This window comes from Antechinus flavipes, chromosome 6 (genome assembly GCF_016432865.1).
Source record: "Antechinus flavipes isolate AdamAnt ecotype Samford, QLD, Australia chromosome 6, AdamAnt_v2, whole genome shotgun sequence".
NCBI classification, from domain to species: domain Eukaryota; kingdom Metazoa; phylum Chordata; class Mammalia; order Dasyuromorphia; family Dasyuridae; genus Antechinus; species Antechinus flavipes.
In genome coordinates, this window is record NC_067403.1 from 159,082,785 (window position 1) to 159,102,936 (window position 20,152).

The 20,152-nt window shown below is 32.7% G+C and overlaps 1 protein-coding gene across 1 annotated transcript in view; it reads left to right on the forward strand.

Annotated features, from left to right (window-relative positions):
* The window catches only part of CDS1 (CDP-diacylglycerol synthase 1), a 74,507-nt gene extending 54,786 nt beyond the window's left edge, over window positions 1–19,721 (forward strand). Inside the window, exons 7-13 of the mRNA XM_051965848.1 lie at window positions 924–1,006; window positions 2,843–2,930; window positions 5,833–5,901; window positions 8,477–8,629; window positions 9,419–9,538; window positions 13,193–13,296; window positions 17,181–19,721. Of these exons, the coding sequence (XP_051821808.1) occupies window positions 924–1,006; window positions 2,843–2,930; window positions 5,833–5,901; window positions 8,477–8,629; window positions 9,419–9,538; window positions 13,193–13,296; window positions 17,181–17,310 (747 nt within the window). The 3' untranslated portion in view covers window positions 17,311–19,721. The remainder of the gene's footprint in view (window positions 1–923; window positions 1,007–2,842; window positions 2,931–5,832; window positions 5,902–8,476; window positions 8,630–9,418; window positions 9,539–13,192; window positions 13,297–17,180) is intronic.
* The last annotated feature ends 431 nt before the right edge of the window (window positions 19,722–20,152 follow it).

The window sequence follows — 20,152 nt, forward strand, 5'->3', positions numbered from 1 at the left end:
AAAATTCAAATTGGTAGTGTAAAGGAATAATGTGAAAAGAAGGCTCTAGGAAAGTTCAGAATGATAAATACTTTTTAACTGCACCAGCTGCCTATTGCCTCCAGAAAAGATCACTGGGGCAACAGCACCAACAGAAAAGATAACTTGCTCTTAGTTGTCAACAGAAAGCAAATATATTGTGAATAAATGAAAATTCCAGATATATCAAAGTTGTATTGTAGTCATATATATTGTTTTCTTAACTAGGTGTTGGTTTGGTTGTTTCTTTTTGAGATAAAATACTTCCCTTTCACTATCTACCTTTAAGTAAAAGTGCCAAAGGTCATTGAAATGCCTAAAGAGGAAAGAATTGTAGAGCCTCAGAGAAGCCACAAACTGCAATAATCAGCACTGGAGTCCACAGAAAAGTTTGAAATTTTAGGAACATCTGAACCTTTTGACAGATGTTCAGTTAATTTCAGTTGTTTGAGTTAGGAAGTTACCTATAGAAAAGAAAGTAGTTCTTAGTCTGTCAATGAATATAAATACTCAAAATATATCTAAATTAATTAGTAGTTCATAAATATTACTGAACTGGTAATATGGCAGTATCCTAATTACCTCATAAATTCCTCATTATCTTTTTAACCCTTTTATTCAGGTACATGTTTAAAGTATGTATTTCACAGTATCTACCATTTGGTCGTGTTTTTTTTTTTAGTTCAGATACTGTGAAATTAAATTAATGAAAAGTATTTTTCCTAGCTTTTAAGAAAACAATTATACAGTAGAGTTATATTATACTGCATAAGTACAACATTAAATACTAAAACTGCTGAAAGAAATTTTAATGTGCTTAAAGCATTTTCTCTTTATTTCTTCTGCTTTAAGTATTTTGATCTGTGAAGCATTCACTAATTGTTATCTTGTTGCACTATTAACAGTTTGCATGGACTCATGTCACCTTGCTGATAACTGTAACTCAGTCTCATCTTGTCATCCAAAATCTGTTCGAAGGCATGATATGGTAAGGGAACCAAGAATAAGTTGCTTTCTTACTAATTTCAGCTTTCTAATATTTAATTATGTTAATTATATATTTTTATTTTAATATTTGATAGTAAAGGACCAAATTCTTAATGGCTATCCTTTTAATCATGTGGAATATTATATTATATTAAAAAGGTCTTTTATTTAAATTCTAAATAGAACTTAGACATTTCTACAGAGGGCAATTTAAAAATGAACTGAACTTGGAAATTCCCCCAATCAGCAACAAAAAAAATGAATTGAATTTTCTTATGATGAAAAACAATAGTTTTCCTTTATAGTTTTAGTGATGGAGGAGACTCTTAAGATTCTTTAAGAAAATGCAAACAAAATAAACTATCCTGATGCTATCAGGATTAAAAAACTCTTTGTGTTTGGATTTGTTGACTAATATATGGTATGTCTATCTGATGACCTATCTAACTACACATGATAACAAAGTAGAGGAGTTGTGGCAATTTATTTTCTGCCTAAGAAGATATTGAAGAGTTGTTACTTGATGAACTTTCATAATGACAAAATCATGGATCCTTGAAGTGTTAAAGAATTAAACTATTATGTTGCATTTTTTCAAGTGTCTTATCACTTATCACTTCATGCCATGCAAGCTGAATATGGAAATTTGTAGTTCTTTTGTAAAAAATGTGGCTATCTGTGGTGAACTGTGAAAGAATTGCTTTTTCTTTAGATTAAATATTTACATATTTTTAATTATGTATATACAGCATGTCTTTATTCTGGAATTCTGGAGTTCTGATTTAATGAGTCACAATATGTATTGTAAAAAAAAAAAGATAGGATAATGGACATTTTAATTAGTTATTAAGTTACAAAGCATTTAAAAATTAATTATAGTTAGGCATGGGAAAAACATTAAATTCTATCAATTTTTTAAATTCATATTTTAAAATAACTTTTAGGTGAGGAATTTTATTGGCTGAGGAAGTTTAAATTTGCTTTAAAAATCTTAGTATAAAACTAATTTTGCATTGAAAAAATTCTGATTGAATCAATAAAAATTGGAATAAAACCTGTGGTAAGTTTTCTAAAACAAATTTTAAATTTAGGATTTATATTGAAGTTATTAAATTATGAATCACCTTCACAGATGTAGAACTAGTTTAGATTTTTAATGTGAGACCTAAAATATTTTAAGATTACATTTTTGCTTGATCACTTATTTCATTGTCATAATGAGTTTGAACTTTAGATGGTCTTGAAGAGTCATGTACCCAGGAAAACTCATTGCCCTGTAGACAATGTGGCCATGAGCCTTTTTATACTTTTTTAGGCTTGTCTTTGGGGTTCGGTCTTGTTTCTACCCCTGGACATGGTATATCTACCACAGTCTGAGCTCTATTGACAAAGCTTAAAGGAAATGACAATCTTATCTTCAGTCTCTTCAAAAGAAAACTGTAAAATGGATTTTTCAATCTGTCTTTTGTATAGATAGTAGATATTTTAGTCAGGTTTTATAAAATAAACCCAACACAGCTGTGATTTGATTTTCCTGTACTATAACATCCTCCTGATTTGACATTTAAATCTGTCTTATGGTATGATATTGCATTTTAATATTAAAGAGATTTTAATACTTAGTATTATCCTTCAGAGAGTTTGTTAATTTCAGTTCATATTTAGATTATTTTGTTGATAAAACTGACATTTAAATCCATGAGTCCAGTCTTGATGACTACCCCAATGCTCTAAGCAGGGATGTAAACACCAGTATTGTTGACATTGGTTGTTGTCATATTTTAGTAGGACCATTTAATCAAATTACCTGTTTTTTTGTCTTCTGACTCTTTTTAAGGTTTCTTGTTCCAATCTCAAGTGTTATCTGCAATGACATCACAGCCTACCTTTTTGGATTCTTCTTTGGGAGAACTCCCTTAATTAAGGTAATACAAAAATATGGCCCTGTAGTTACTGTCTTTTTTTTTCCCTAAGAAAAAAGGAACAGCAAAAACTCCAAATTTAAAATGTGTCAGCACTTTTAAAATGCAACAAAGCTTCTTTTATAGACATAAAAAAAGATTGGAAAGGGAGTTCGTGAGGGGAAAGTGCAGAGGAAAATCTTAACTCAAGCCAGCATAGTGTAAGAGTACTTGAAAGGAATATTATGAAATAATTCTGAAAAAGTAGAGGGATGTCAGACAGTAGAGAGCCTTGAGTGACTTGACCAGATTTATATTATAAGAAAAATTATTCTAGAATGTCTATGCAAGAGGAACTTGGGGGAGAGAGGATAAGAGAGTGATAGAAGAGATATATGGAAGCATGAATTCCATGAGAGCCTTGCTAGCATAATGATAGTTATGACTGGAGAGAAAAAAGACCCAAAAGAGATGCTTCTAAGATTGGAATCATTAACAAGGTATCAAGAGGAAGGAAAGGAAGACTTAAAAGAAAATCCAAATTTTTTAATGTAAGAGTTTGAATGGCCAGAGCAAAAAAAAAAAAAAAAGTGAAATTAGGAGGGAAAAGCAAGTTTATGATAATAAGTTCCTATTTTGTATTTGATATACTGATGGGACATTTGAATAGAAATTTCATGTGGAGCTAACGCTTAAGAGAAAACACTAAAGATATAGATATGGCAACTTTTACATTGAAATTTTAATAGTTAAAGTTTTTGAGAAGCGAGATGATCTCCTATCTTGATCTCCTAGGTTGACAGAGGATACTGTAAGACCTGAGGAAGATAACCAAAGGGTTCTCTGAGAAGGATCCAAACCAAAAGTATCAATGCTTCAAAAAAGATAGTTATAGTTTCATTCGTGTTCAACTCTTCATATATTTGGAATTTTCCTAGCAAAGATATTGGGGTAGTTTGATGTTTCCTTCTCCAATTCATTTTATAGTTGAGGACACTGAGGCAAATGCGGTTAAGTGATTTTCTCTGTGTCATGTAGCTAATAAGTGCCTGGATAAGAGCTCTATCCACTGCCACTTAGTTGCCTTCCTAAAGATGAAGGAAGATGACAAAGAGGATCAGATTGGGAGAAAATAAAAGCCTTTGGAATTGGCAAATAACAAATTTGTTGCCATTTGGGAGAGTAGTTTCTGGGAATTGCTGGGGGGAAGAAAGGCAGTTTGGAAGTGGGTGAAGAGACATTAGGTTTTTAGGAACTGGGAACAGTAGGTTTACATGACTTCCTTGACATTTTGCATTACCTTTATTCATTTCTTTCCACTGTATCCCAAATGCCTCAAGTCTCTCCCACCTCTTCCTATTACAGAAAGCAACTTTAATGTAGTTGTTTGGAAATGTTGTAGAAGGACCTTGTACCTTTGAATCACAGAAAAAAGTATTCTTGAGTCTTCTTGTTCTGGCAGTCAATGTGCATAATTGAGATCTTACAGGCAAAAAGTATGCTAAAACAGAAGAAATGCATTTTATGGGCATAAGTATAAAGTTGTTTTGACTGACTCAGATTTTGAACTACTTGTTCAGTTGGTATTTATTAAGCGCATGTGCTAGACAATAAGTATACAAATACTGACAGGGCTTGCCTCACTTTAGAAGGTTTACATCCTTCTTGCCTTCATGTTGTTGCCAAACTGAATTACTTGCCATTCCTCAAACTTTATTCCTTAGAATCCCTGGCTTCTTTCAAGACATTTCACATGTTGCTGTATTTTGGAGACTTTTCCTACTTCTCTCTGTTTATTAGAACTTTCCTCTCTTAACATTCCCTTCTATCTATCCAATGTAACTATTTTATACATTGTGTCTCTTATTAGGATGTGAGCTCTTTAAGGACAAGGACAATGTTTATACCCTTCTTTATATTTTTAGAACGAAGTTCCATGCCATGGGCTAAATAATAAATACTAAATACATAATACTACATACTCTATGACTGACTGATCAGTCTTCGTAAAAACTTTCCATGCCCCTCTCCTGAAAGTGAAGTCATTCTCCTTTGATCTTCACATTATTTCTGTACATGTCTTTTCCCTACTGGGTGGTGAGGCCATCAAAGAAAAGGATGGTGCTTATTCATGTTTATAGTACATAGTACATAATACATATATGCCTTGTGCATAGAGTCAGTGCAGTTTTGAATGTATCCTAATCATCATTAGGACTTTGATCAGAAAGTAAATGTCTTTTCCCCCTTTACAAAAAAAAAAAAGTTACAAAGGTGTAACTTTTGTGTGTAGAAAATTAATTATCAATTTGTGATGGACCTTACATAGAATTACCAAAGAACTGGCAACATAGTATCATTTATTGAATGTTGAACATGAAATTCCCTACATTGGTCTGGTATATTCTAAGTCCCTTAGAGAAATCATATTTGTAAAGCTAAGAAAGTATTTTGGCCTTTTAGGATATTGTGGTGTTATAGACCCAGCATTAAAACATTTCAGCATGCTCAATAATAGTCCACATTTCTTGAGTTTTCATTTTAATTAATACATGTAATTTTAGTTATCTATCACTGTTAGAAGTGTATTACTATAAATATGAGAAAAGAAGAATTTGGTCCTTTTATTAGGGAGGCTGGAATTCAAGGACATGAGAAACATGTTATAGTAGCACAAAAACATATAAACTAATAATTATTTGAGTATTTTATATAATAAATTCAATAGAAATAGTAATAAATTACAAAGGTAGAAAATTTTAAGTAAAAAGTAGGATTATCAGAGTAATTTGAATGATGAAGTCAGATGGGATAAGTTGACAGTTTTCAGATTGCTCAGAGGCTTGGATTTATAGAAACATATTTTTTTAAATGTCTATTTAGTAACTTATTTTACTTTCTTGTTTGGTGATGGGCCCTCTATTAGCTATCTCCTAAAAAGACTTGGGAAGGATTCATTGGAGGATTCTTTTCTACAGTTATTTTTGGATTCATTGTGAGTATTTCCACAATTTTTTTTCCCTTAACATTCTTTCAGACTTTTGCACAATTAGTATAGGTTTCCCCTCTGTTCTGAATCAGAACGGATTAAACTAGAAAATGTTATTAAATTCCAATATTGCTCTTTGTACCATATTTGACATTTGAAAGCTGGTGAAAACTTTGTATATTTTCCTAAATGCAGGTAAGTCAGAAATAGTTGTATCTTTTCTTAAATAGTGATCAGTTGATTTGTGGTCATGTATACTATTATAATCAGCCAAGTTGCAGAAATGTTGGTTATATAATTAATATGTACTCTGAGCCATGAATGTTGAACATTTTAGATGATTTTAAGCTATTTCATTTCTACATTCCAAGCTTTGGGTAAAAAATGCACAAGAAATGGGTATTTTAAGTATTATAAGTAAAAATTGTGTAGTTACTCTTGGAGTCTCTATGTGTATGTGTGTTTTATACATATAACTTTATATGCCAAGTAACCCCCCTCCTTTTTTTTTAGTGTAAGAAAATTGCTGAAAATTAGTTACAGCTGCATCACTAGCTTCAGAATTTCTGCAGATTATTTCTTGGTATCAAGTTTAAGTTTGGAATAGTAGATATGAGACTTCTCAGCAGCTGATAATTTAAAATTCATATTTGAAGATAGTAGCTTATGTTTTAAGAGTTTTAGTTTAATAAATGACAAAAAGAAAAAGGAGATGATTAATTGAAGTTTATTTGGAGTTGAGAAATTAGCTTTCATTTGTATTATTAGTAGTAAACAAGATTTTAATCATTTTTAGTAGTCAATAAATCATAATCTTCAAATAGCAAGTTTAAATAAACAACTTTTGGCAGTTCACCTTGTTATACCTTCAGAACTGAAATTAAAAAAAAAAATCTAAGATGTGAATAAAATCTGATCTTAAAGCTATTCCAGTGCTTTTTAGATCAGTCTCTTTTTATTTTGTTTTGTAGGTTAAAGAGGCTAGATTCTCTCATTCATTGTGAAACCAATCTGTGTAATCCCTGTTTACAACTTTTATACTTTTCCCCATAGTTACAATGTTTTTAATTGAGACAATATAAACTAAATGATTTTCTTTTATTTTTCTCTTTTATCTTTGTTTTGATATCTTTTGACTTACAATGGTCAGTCACCAGTGCTATATGCCAGGCACTGTGCAGGTGATACAAAATGAAATGGTCCCTATCCTGACATTCTGCTGAGGGAGGCAACACCTACATACCTTTACAGAATACTGACTATAAACTATTTTACTTACACACACACACACACACACACATGCCAGAAAAAAAATTTTGTTTTAGAAAATAATTAAAATTATACTCATAATCTAACAGTTATCAAAAGGTTTATTTTAAGATAGCATGGAGAAGATATTCATCAGCAATAGAGCATTGGTTCAAGTGGATAGTTTCTCCTGATTCTCTGCATTTGCCATGGTAGGATACCTGGTCAGCGTAGTATATCTAGCCTAAGGAGTTCCAGATTCCCTGTATTGCTATTAATGCAGCAGGAAGCTATACCAGTCATTCTTTCTTAGTATCATGGAACAGTTGTCTTTAAGGGAACGATTAGTCTGACCAACATGGTTTCTGCTACATGAAGGTTTCTAAGAGATAGTAGTGAGAAAAAAGTACATTCTAAGCATAGGAAACAGCCTATGAAAGGCACATAAAAGGGATATGGAGCATCATATGTGCAGATAGGACAGTATGACTGTGTATCTTAGTATCCAAGATGGGAGTAAAGTATAAGATTGGAGAGATAGGAAGATATCAGATTTTTAAAAGATTTTAGTGTCAGAGGAGTTTTTATTTTTATCCTAGAGGCAATAGAGAAGTTAACAAGAATTTATTAAGCATATAATACAAGCTAGACACTGTGCTAAGTTCTGAGAATACAAATATAATAAAAAATAAAAACAGCTTCTGCTCTTAGTGAGCTTTTAGTTCTACTGGGGGAGAAGATAGCACATAAAAGAGATGGGGAGGAACAGGAGAGAAGTAGAATGGTATTTAAAAGATGTAGATAGGTTGAAAGTAGAACTTGTAAGATTCATCAACCATGTGAGGTGAATGAATTAGTAAATGACTGGATGAGTGGAAAGATGGTGATGCTTTTGACAGTAATCCAGGAGTTGGAAAAGATGTGTGTTGGCATGAGAAAGGGATGGAGATAAAGAGTTCTGTCTTAGAAATAAAGAGTTTGAGATGCCCAGAGGAAATGCAATTAGAGATCACTAATATTTCATGATGTAGAACTCAGAAGAAACATGGATAGTCTCATCCTATGTGTATCTGTTGGTCATTTGCACAGAGATGACAATTTAACTTATAGGAAGTGATGAGGTAACAGAGAAGAGAGAGAGATCAACATCAAGTCTTGAAGTTACTCAGAGTACATCACGTTGGCCAGATTGTGTCCCTTGCTTTCCCACACCCAGTAAATCATCCCTCAGAACAAAGTTAGAAGAAAGAAAAAAGTTTAACAAAATTATTCAATAAATTAGCCATGTCTTACGACACTTAGTATTTTAATAGTTATTTGTTTTGTTTTTCAGGCTGCCTACTTTTTAGCAAAATACCAATACTTTGTTTGTCCAGTAGAGTACAGAAGTGAAGTGAATTCATTTGTAACAGAGTGTGAACCATCAGAACTTTTCCAGCTTCAGACTTACTCTGTTCCTCCCTTATTGAAGGGAGTATTGAGATGGGTAAGAGGACTCTAAATATAAAGTTAATTTTAAAATAATAAAGTTAACCTTCTAATGAACTGGTTTATGGAGTGTGTGTGTGTATCTGTCTGTCTGTCTGTCTTTCCCCATCCCATTCTGTGAACAGAGTAAATAATAAACGGAATAATAAGCTAGCTGACTTTGAGGAATTAATTGTCTGGGGTTTTAGGTATAAATTCCAAGTTTCAAATACTTTTGTCTTAGAAATATTTAGTAACCTTTTGTTTTTCCAAATGAGAGGAATTTCAATAGAAACAGATTAGGACAGTTAAGAAAATCAATTATAAGTGACAAATCCAGTTTACCTATCCATTAGTTAGTTAATTATAAATATGAAATATAGCAAAAGCTGCTGATATTCCTCAAGTCATTTTCTCTTCAGTATTTTTTGCTGCCATTTTAAAGAATCCATGTGACCTATTTAACCTTTATTTTAAGGTTATAACTATCATGATACAAGAGGATAAGGATTTGGAGTCAGAGAAATCTGGGTTCACATTTTGCTTCTGACACTTGTCAGATGGTTGTGTGATCCTGGTCAAGGTTTTTACTATTTAGTGTATATTAATAGAGCTAGATTCAACTTTGGAAATCCCCTCCACTAATAAATTCAGAGGTCTGGATACCACCTGTCCCCCTCAACACAAAAACAGAAACAAATGTCATGTGTTGGGCTTTTTTTTTTTTTTTTAATAACATAAGTATTGTGTGGAATTATGTAGTAAATAAAAGTGTGATTAACTACAACTTTTGTTTCTTTTCCTTCAGGATACAGTAAGCTTGTATCCATTCCAAATACATAGCATTGCACTTTCAACGTTTGCATCTTTAATTGGTCCATTTGGAGGTTTTTTTGCTAGTGGATTCAAAAGGGCTTTTAAAATTAAGGTGGGTACATGCATTTTATGCCTAAACAGAAACTCTGATGGCATCTGTAATTGGAATTATTGTTTCTCCCTTAGTTGTATACCCTAAACCTCTTGGAAGAAAGACATTGTATTTTTTTTTTAACAAATATGGTAGATAATCTGTAAACATCAGCTAACCTAGTGAAAGGTTGTCATAATTGACACATTGATTTTGTCATTCCATGTGTCATTTCAGTGTTAAATGGTCTATTTATCAACGAAATTATTCAATAAAAGGAGCATATGTACATTGAGTGTGTTTGCAGAATTCATCTCTGGTACTCCAATCTTTTGAAAAATGTTCATGGTGACCAAGTATGCTTTTCCATCTCCATTTGAAGAGCAGGGCTGCTAAAGCAAAAATTGATCTAATCAAAAGAGATAAGGAAGGGCACTACATCTTGCTAAAGGGTAGCATGGATAATGAAGCACTATCTATATTAAACATATATGCACCAAGTGTAGCATCTAAATTCTTAAAAGAGAAATTAAGAGAGCTGCAAGAAGAAATAGACAGCAAAACTATAATAGTGGGAGATCTCAACCTTGCACTCTCAGAATTAGATAAATCAAATCACAAAATAAATAAGAAAGAAGTCAAAGAGATAAATAGAATACTAGAAAAATTAGATATGATAGATCTCTGGAGAAAATGTAATAGGGACAGAAAGGAGTACACCTTCTTTTCAGCAGTTCGTGGAACTTACACAAAAATTGACCATATATTAGGACATAAAAACCTCAAACTCAAATGCAGTAAGGCAGAAATAGTGAATGCATCCTTTTCAGACCACGATGTATTGAAAATTACATTCAACAAAAAGCCAGGGGAAAGTAGACCAAAAAATAATTGGAAAATAAATAATCTCATACTAAAGAATGATTGGGTGAAACAGCAAATTATAGACATAATTAATAACTTCACCCAAGAAAACGATAATAATGAGACATCATACCAAAATGTATAGGATGCAGCCAAAGTGGTAATAAGGGGAAATCTCATATCTCTGGAGGCCTATTTGTATAAAATAGAGAAAGAGAAGGTCAATGAATTGGGCTTGCAACTAAAAATGCTAGAAAAGGAACAAATTAAAAACCCCCAGTCAAACATTAAACTTGAAATTCTAAAAATAAAAGGAGAGATCAATAAAATTGAAAGTTAAAAAAAACTATTGAATGAAGAGCAGGGCTGGGTGAGAGTTGAGAAGGATAAGACAATATAAGAAGAGTCATCTGTATTCTAGTCTGGTGGCCTTACTACTAGACTTCATCTCTAATTGTTTATATTTTCTGGAACAAATTTAGATTGGGGTTAGAACTGGATGCTATCTGCTGAGTCATTCATTACAAGATCAAAAAAGTTTTCCCTACTTTTATGCCCTTATACTTAGGACCACTAAGTAACCTGGCATGTAATGTTTAGGTATAGAAATTCAAGTTGTGTAGAAAATTCTGGAGCACTGAAGTAAGAGCAGAGTTCATTGATTTGTAGAAATAAATGATAAAGTGCCTAAGCTATCAATCTCAATCATATACTAAATGCAAAAAGTTCTTGAAACTAGAATGGTGTTACACAGAATCAGGTGAAAAATATCACCAAAATGCTGCAAAATCCAAAAGTGGGAAGAGAGTTCTTTGCCACACTGCAGTTGCAAGCAAAGAAATTATTTTGTGATTTACAGAGGTAAGTGGTGGAAACTTCACAAAATTCTGCAGGCTAAATTGACCTCTGTAATTCTTTTAAGCTCTGGGATCATTATCCTAATTTCTACTCTCCCAGATAAGTCTCAGATCCTAGATAAATCCTTCCCACAAGATTCTAGGATACCCCAGTGGAATTGAAGTATCAATTAAGAATCATTTTAGTCAGTTAGTCTTAAGTAGCTTTTATTTATTTATTTTTTTTAAGCCATCAACCAGCTTTATTTTTTATTTTTTTAAATAACTTTTTATTGATAGAACTCATGCCAGGGTAATTTTTTACAGCATTATCCCTTGCACTCACTTCTGTTCTGATTTTTCCCCTCCCTCCCTCCACCCCCTCCCCCAGATGGCAAGCAATTTTTTACATGTTGAATAGGTTACAGTGTATCCTAGATACAATATATGTGTGCAGAACCGAACAGTTTTCTTGTTGCACAGGGAGAATTGAATTCAGAAGGTATAAATAATCCGGGAGGAAAAACAAAAATGCAAGCAGTTTATATTCATCTCCCAGTGTTCTTTCTTTGGGTGTAGCTGCTTCTGCCCATCTTTGATCAATTAGCTCTCTTTATCGAAGAGGTCCACTTCCATCAGAATACATCCTCAAACAGTATCATTGTTGAGGTATATGATGATCTCCTGGTTCCGCTCATTTCACTTAGCATCAGTTCATATAAGTCTCGCCAGTCCTCTCTATTCATCCTTCTGGTCATTTCTTACAGAACAATAATATTCCATAACCATTCTCCACATTGATATATATACCACAATTTACTCAACCATTCTCCAATTGATAGGCATCCATTCAGTTTCCAGCTCCTAGCCATTATAAACAGGGCTACCACAAACATTTTGGCACATACAGGTCCCTTTCCTTTCTTTAGTATCTCTTTGGGGTATAAGCCCAGTAGAAACACTGCTGGATCAAAGGGTATGCACAGTTTGATAACTTTTTGAGCATAGTTCCAAATTGCTCTCCAGAATGGCTGGATGTGTTCACAATTCCACCAATAATGTATCAGTGTCCCTGTTTTCCCACATCCCCTCCAACATTCCACATTATCTTTCCCTGTCACTCTAGCCAATCTGACAGGTGTGTAGTGGTATCTCAGAGTTGTCTTAATTTGCATTTCTCTGATTAATAATGATTTGGAGCATATTTTCATATGTCTATAAATAGTTTCAATTTCTTCGTCTGAGAATTGTCTGTTCATATCCTTTGACCATTTACCAACTGGAGAATGGTTTGATTTCTTATAAATTAGAGTCAGTTCTCTATATATTTTGTAAATGAGGCCTTTATCAGAACCTTTGATTGTAAAAATATTTTCCCAGTTTATTGTTTCCTTAAGTAGCTTTTAAAAAGTGAGATTTATTAGTTAGTACAAAACATTATCCCAACATTGGTGACACTCACTTTCCTATGTGAACTAGTGGGACACTAGTGGGCAGAGGAGAAATTGATGTCCCTCCAGAAATACCAAACCAAATTTCTTGATATTCCTCTGGTCAAAGTATATATATTTTTTTGGTTGGAGGAGGCCGGGTAGAATACTTGTTTCTCCCTATCTCTTCACTAAGCAATTCCTTCTTCTGGAGATTAAGTAGGTTGTTATACTTGTTCCTATGTCTGGAATAACTGTTTCTATTTAATTTTGATCAATTTATAGACACTTCTGAGGCATGACTTAACGTTCTTAGGTCTACCTGAACCCTCTGTGTAACATCACTCTAGTTCCAAGTTTAATCAATGATTATGAAGTCAAAAAGGTAGTAGGTAGGCCTTCTATACTGAAAAAATTAGTTTTACATTTGGCTATATCTTTTTTTTTTCACATCCTAGACAAATTGAAGTATCAGAAAAAAAAAATCTGCTACATATCTAAAGATGTTACTAATTTTTATTTGCTTAATTTTTTTTTATTGGAAGGATTTTGCAAACACCATTCCTGGACATGGAGGAATAATGGACAGATTTGACTGTCAGTATTTGATGGCAACTTTTGTGCACGTATATATCACCAGTTTCATAAGGTACAAACTTGTATTAAATTATTACCTTAGCGTGTGTGTGTGTGTGATGTGATGCTCTTAAAGATAATCATTTAAAAATACTTTAACCTCTAGCACAGCCTTAATAGATAAGGGATAAGGGCACAATTAGTTTAGTATTTTATGTAGCATTAATCTTAAGGGGTCACGTTTCTCAACTTTTATCATTTAGTTGGGTGGAAAGGAAAGAACAAATGATCACTGTCAGCTTCAGTTCACTTGCCACTAAATATAGCATTGAGTAGTAGGAAATGATTCTTACCTCCAAGTATATTCAGTTTTATTTTTCTAGTGCTTTTTTTTATTGCAGTTGAATCCATTTTATTAGCGATGTATAAAGACTAATTTTAAGAGGCATTGAATACTCATTTGATTATTTTATTTGCTTAGTTAGGTTTGAATTGATGTAGCTTATATGAACATTTTATTGTAGATTTGTTACTTTCTTGAATAATTTGATGAATCCTTGACCTTACTGATGTAGATACACCCTCTCCCTGTAGTAATCCTTTTTTGAATGTTGCCATCCTCAATGATTTTTAACACAAAGATTTTGATTCCTTTAGAAGAGGGCTACTTTATCCATATAATGTCTGTAAACGGTTGTTTATTTTTATTTTGACAACTATATTTTAATATAATTGGTTTCATTTGTAATAATTATCTTTATTTTATGCTTTAATTGCATATTTCTGAGAGGAGTCATAGGCTTTACCAGATTCCCCAAATGGTCCATACATACACAAAAAATGGATTTAAAATTATTGTTTATCAGGATCTGTCAAAAAAAGTTGAAAATAAACTGGTGGCAGTGGAACCAAGATAGTGGAGTGAACGCAAATCATTTTTGCCAACCTTGAACACAGTGTTGCATCCATTAACAATGTCAAAAATGCATTATTCTAAATTCTATCTGGAACGTCAAGAAAAAGTCACAGTGCATCATTTTTTCCAGCTCAGAGCCAGTGAGGAAGACAGAGAAGGAGATTTACTGGAGATTTGGGCTGAACAGAAGCTCAATGCCACAGTAGCAGCAGGGAGCAAGCATTTCCACATCCCACAACAGAAAGAGGAGGGAGACAGCAGATCTCAGGAGAGTGGTGAACCCGTTTTGAATGGAGGAAGAGGTGCCATCTGGCAGTTTTGTCACATATTGTCCAGTTCTAGGTCATGGATTTAAGCCTGAGAAAAGTGATGGCAAGGGAATGGGACCCATCCTAGCGGGATGTGTTCTGAGCAAGGAACAAGTTCTGGAAGTGTAGATGGGTTCCTTGGAGCGTAGAAGAAGAGTAGTAAGAACTCAGTTCCAGTCCTTAGCCCATCATCTAAGCTTGCAGTAAAATAATCAGAGGAAGAGTTCCAGACTAAAGAGGAGCCAGCAGATCAGGAATTTTGATCCTGAATAGCCTCCCAGTAGGCTAATAATGATTGAATCCTGCACCAGGCTATGGAAATTCAACCACACATAAACCAACATATAAAAATCTGGGTCAGGGACTTGCAGAGTAAGAAACAAGGAGGGTAGTGATCTCCAATCACACCACTTTGGGAATATTAAACATTGTCAATCCATAGACCAAGTTATGAAAGCAATAGAAGAATGTAAAAGAACAGAGGTACAGACCAGATATTTTGGACCCACCCCCTACCCCCCCCAACACACACACACACATCATCTTTGCTTCTAGGAGTATACAGAACCCAGCACTAATATCAAGCCCAAAGTGAAGAAATAGTCTGATTGAGAGGAAAAAAAAACAAAAACAAAAATCTCTATCCTAAAATGATACTAGTGACAGAGGTCAAGACACAAACACAGAAGCAGAGAATTACTTGAAAACATCTATAAACAAAGCTTCAGAAAATGATTAGATACAAGTTCAACAAGAATCTTTAGAAGAGTTACGGGTAATTTTTTTTAACCAAATGAATACTTATGGAAGAAATTTGTGAAAAGAGAATGTCATGGTAAAATAGGTACAAAATCTTGCTGAAGAAAATTAAAGTTGGCCAAATGGATATTAATAACTCCATGAGACATTAAGAAATAAGACAAAACTAAAAAAATTAAATAGAAAAATATGAAAAATATCTCATAGGAAAAACAATTGAACTGGAAAATTTAAGACACTCTTTGAAAGACACAGAAAACAGAATGCCGAGAAATTATATGACAATTGCCCAGAATTCAAGGGCAAAGTAGAATTTGAAAGAATCCATACCTTTTGAAAGAAAGTCCCAAGTGAAAAAGTTCCATATTTTGGCTATGATATCCAAATTAGGGAAGCGGAGAGGATTAACAAATGAAACCTACCAAATGTTTAAGGAAAAATGAATTCTGTATTATGTAAATAGTTGAAGAAAAATGTAAAGAAGGAATTCTGCCAAATTCCTCCTATGATTAAAAATAAAGTCTGAATACCTAAACCAAGAGACATCAATCAAAACAGAAAAAGAAACCATAAATCAATTTCCTATTCTCTAATGAATAATAATTTAATACAAAATTTTAAAATAAAATATTAGTAAGAAGAATATAATAATTTATCACAAAGATTATACATTATAACCAAACAGGGTTTGTGCCAGACTCATTCAATATTTAAAAAACTATAAATATAAATAACCATATAAATAACTAAAAATAACAAAAATCATATTACTTAAATGCAGAAAAAACAATAAAACACAACACTCATTCCTAATTAAAACACTAGAAAACAGGAATAATATGACCTTCCTTAAAATGATATGTAGAACTGACAGCAAGATCAAGCATTAGCTGTAAAGGGGACAGTTTTCCTATAAGAGCAAATGAAGTAGAGATATCCATTCTCACCAGTAATATCCAGTACTGTACTAGAAATGCTAGATATAGACAAGAAAATTAAAGGGTTAAGCGTAAACAAAGAAGAAGCAAATCTTGTGGCTTTTTTGCACATAGGAAAATTCTAATAGAGTCAATTTAAAATCTAATTGAAACAATTAAAAATGTCAAAGTTGTAAGACAAAATTTAAATCCCCACAAATCACACACATTTTTTGTGTATTACTAATAAAATCCATCAGAAACAGAGAAATCCCATTTTACATAACTATCAACAGTACAAAATGAATTAACTTACTGACACAAAGAACTTTACAAAAACAATTACAAAATACTATTTGCACAAAGGCAGATATAGAGAACTTAGTTGCTCATGGGTAGGCTGAGCCAATATAATAAAAATTGTAATATTCTTGAATTGACATATTCAGTGCTATACTGATAACTATATTATAGAACTTGATGATTCATCTGGAAGAAAAAAAAATCAAGAATATCAAAGGAATCAGTTAAAGAAAAATGAAAAGGAAGAGTACCTTGCAGTCCCTGATATCAGACTACATTATAAAGTGATAATTGTCAAAATGTTTTGAAATTAGTTAAGAAATAGAAGCAGATGATCAGTGGAATATATTAGCTTGCCCAACATAAAGAAACAAATAAGCACAGCAAATTGGAGTTTGATAAGTCTCCAATTCACAACTGCGGGAGCAAGAACTCTATTCAACAAAAATTTGGGGAAAACTAGAAAACAGTATGGCAGAAATTGTGTATAGATGAATATCACATCCCTGATACAAAGAACTCCTCCAAACAGACATGTGATTTAACCATAGATTTTAAGGTGACATTTTATGTATTTTGAAAGCTAGGAATAAATCTGTGTCAGATCTATGGATAGAAGAATTTGTAACAACAGGAGCTTGTGGGCTCAGGGATAGAAGTAGGGTTTTGGCCTATCCTAGTGCATTCAGCTGAAATCACATCCATATGTAACCTTGAAATAATGTGAATTGTATCTTTTTTCTTTTATCACCAGGGGTCCAAATCCCAGCAAAGTACTTCAGCAACTATTAGTGCTTCAGCCAGAGCAACAGCTAAATATCTACAAAACCCTGAAATCTCATCTCATTGAGAAAGGACTCCTCCAGCCGGCCCTGAAGTTATAGCTGGATCCATGAGGAACTTTAACCATTTCTATAGAAAAGCACTGACATATTTTGCACCTGTCTAGAAAAAATGATTTAATATGCAGTAAATTGAGGTTTTAAAGTCATGAATGTTACTTCTCTAAAATTACTGTGAATATTTAATAAACATTTGATCCAAGTATGAAATATGTAACAAATTGCCTGCAAAATATCCTGTATTTTTTCTAGTGTATCTCATGATATTGACAAGTCATTCTATTCCTTATATGCAGGGCTCCAAAATAGACGATCTCAACATACTCTCAAATGTATAAATTAAGGAAATATTAAGGTTGTACCAGGTATTTTCCTTGCCCAAGAATTTGCCCATACAGTTCAAAACATCAATTTGGCCATGTTTTATTCTGAAATATTTTCTCAAGAATAACTGTTACTAATAATGAATATATTTAGCATACGTCAAGAAAATAAAATCATTTGTTAGGCAAAAAGATATTTTTTAAGATGAGGGTAAGATAAAGAGGTTAATATATGTCCTATCAGACAAATGGCCAGCATTTAACTCTTTCTGATCAAATTGTGTGTAATGTTCTCTAATCAGTGAGACTCAAGAAAAATATGAAAAACATTCTATTTTGCCTGAAGTGCCCACTGTCACAAATACTCTTTGGGGGGGAAATGGATTTAGAGCAGTCATAGGACCTAAACAAAAGATCAGAGCTTAGTTAATTGGCTCTGGCAGAATATTTGCAGGACAATTTAGGGCTGAAGTCCTTTTCCTTCCTCAACTATATTAACTTTTTCAAAAATGCTGATTTCATGCTGTGGCATCAGAGGGCTGCTTCTGCACCATTTACTTAGATCATGATGCATATTTAAAGTAAGGAGGCTTAAGACCAGGAACAGAAAACCCAAGAAGGCCAAGCCTTGCTTTGGTGTACTGGAGACCTGACCCTAGTTACAAATCATGAATGGATCTAAAAAAAACTAATGATGTTGTGGAAAATCTCTCCCTATTTATTTAATTTACTGGTTGGAGTTAACACTTCAAGAAATTTAGTGCACCTGGATAAAATTATGTAGGGAATGAATAACAGATGTATATGTAAAGAATAATATACTAATAACAGTAAATATTTTTGTTTGCATCAGGATTAAATTTCAATCATTTTAGAAATGTAAAGTAAGAAGTTTTGTTTAGCTTTAGGCATTATGTAAGTATCTTGTAAATAGCCTAGTCATATGCTTTCTGCTTCCTAGAAAGAAATGGTTGAATGGAGAGAATTCTGCTACTTAGTGCTACATTCATTAGGTTATTATTTATTATTATTGAATGAGTACAGTTGGCAATATTTCATTGTGCTTTTCAATAAAAATCTAGAAATGACATTGAAAATTCTTTGATAACAAAATAAGTTTCAGAATTGGGCTGCTAGCCATTTGTCTGATTTTTCTCTTTTTTGTCCCATCAATCACTAATAGCAAAAAAGGAAAAGCACTTTGGATATATGTAAACATGCATATGTGTTAGACTTGATAAAGTATATCTATATATATATGTATATATGTATGTGTGTATGTGTATAAGGAAGCTTATTAGGTATGTTTTAATTGTCTCATACATACACGTGTGCATATTTGTATAAAAAACTAAATTTGGGAAAAATCTAAAAGGTCATTAAATAATTGCTAGATATTATGAAACAATTAGAAGAAAATCTAAGGAAGTAGATATCTTGTAAACATTGAAATGTATTATAAAATATAAATCTATAATGGCCTTTTAGAGTTACAGCTATAACTTCAAATTGGGTGTACATTCTATGTGTAAAAACAGTCTTAATTTTTATTTCAACAGAGCTATAAAGATTTCACTTTTTTTAGAGTAATTTTATAGCATGTATCTTAAAATAGAGTCTATTTTAACAAATGCAACCTACTCAAGTGGATCATTTTTATATTTACACTGTGAAGAAATAAAGATTTCAAGATATTAATTGTGATGGTAAGAACTAAGCCAGGATCTTCCTTTATAGTTATAATAACGGGCAATTATTCTGAATTAACTTTTTTTTCTAATATTTTAGTTATTGCTTTCTGCTCTTACGTTTGCTGGTTTGCTTTTTAATCTGTGGAAGGCAGATAACTTTTATTTCCTCCTAATGATTTTTTTTCCCCTGTTGGTTCATAGGTATGTGTTTCCTATTTAAGAAAGTAGTCAGTAGAAGGCAAAAAAAACCTCCTGTTTTTTCATAGCTTCTTTTCATTTACATTTTGGTTTTTATAAGGATGTCATACCTTGTTCAACAGAACATGTAGAAACAATGTAGATACTGTATTCAGGTGCCAGTTTATTACATGTGTTCTAATTGGTTGCCTAAATCTTCCACTAAAGCTGGGTTGAGGGAGAAATAAAAGTTAAAACTGCATTAGACTCTTGTAGTTTTCTCCTTTTAGTCCTTAAAATGCATCTGCACTATGAACAATTATTTCAACTGGCAAATCTTGAGTGATAAGTGACTTGAAGGAAAATATAAAAAGCATTGTAGATCTTAATCACCCGAAATTATCTAATAATTGTCTATGTTTCAGAAATCACTTGAGAAATTCTAATATCCCACATTATGGGAACTTCCACAAGTCTATAAGCCACTCCACTTTAGACATATGCCCAGAGGATATAGGCAATTTCAAAAGATAGATGTAGACTATTGCATGAGGGAAGAGAAGAGGAGAGAGGAAGTCAGATTGTGGAGGGAATTTTATAGTTATTCCTGAAGGACAGAAAGAAAAAACACTGAATAGATGGGAAGATAGAAATAAGACTTGACAACTATATTGACGTGGGGAGTGGAGATAA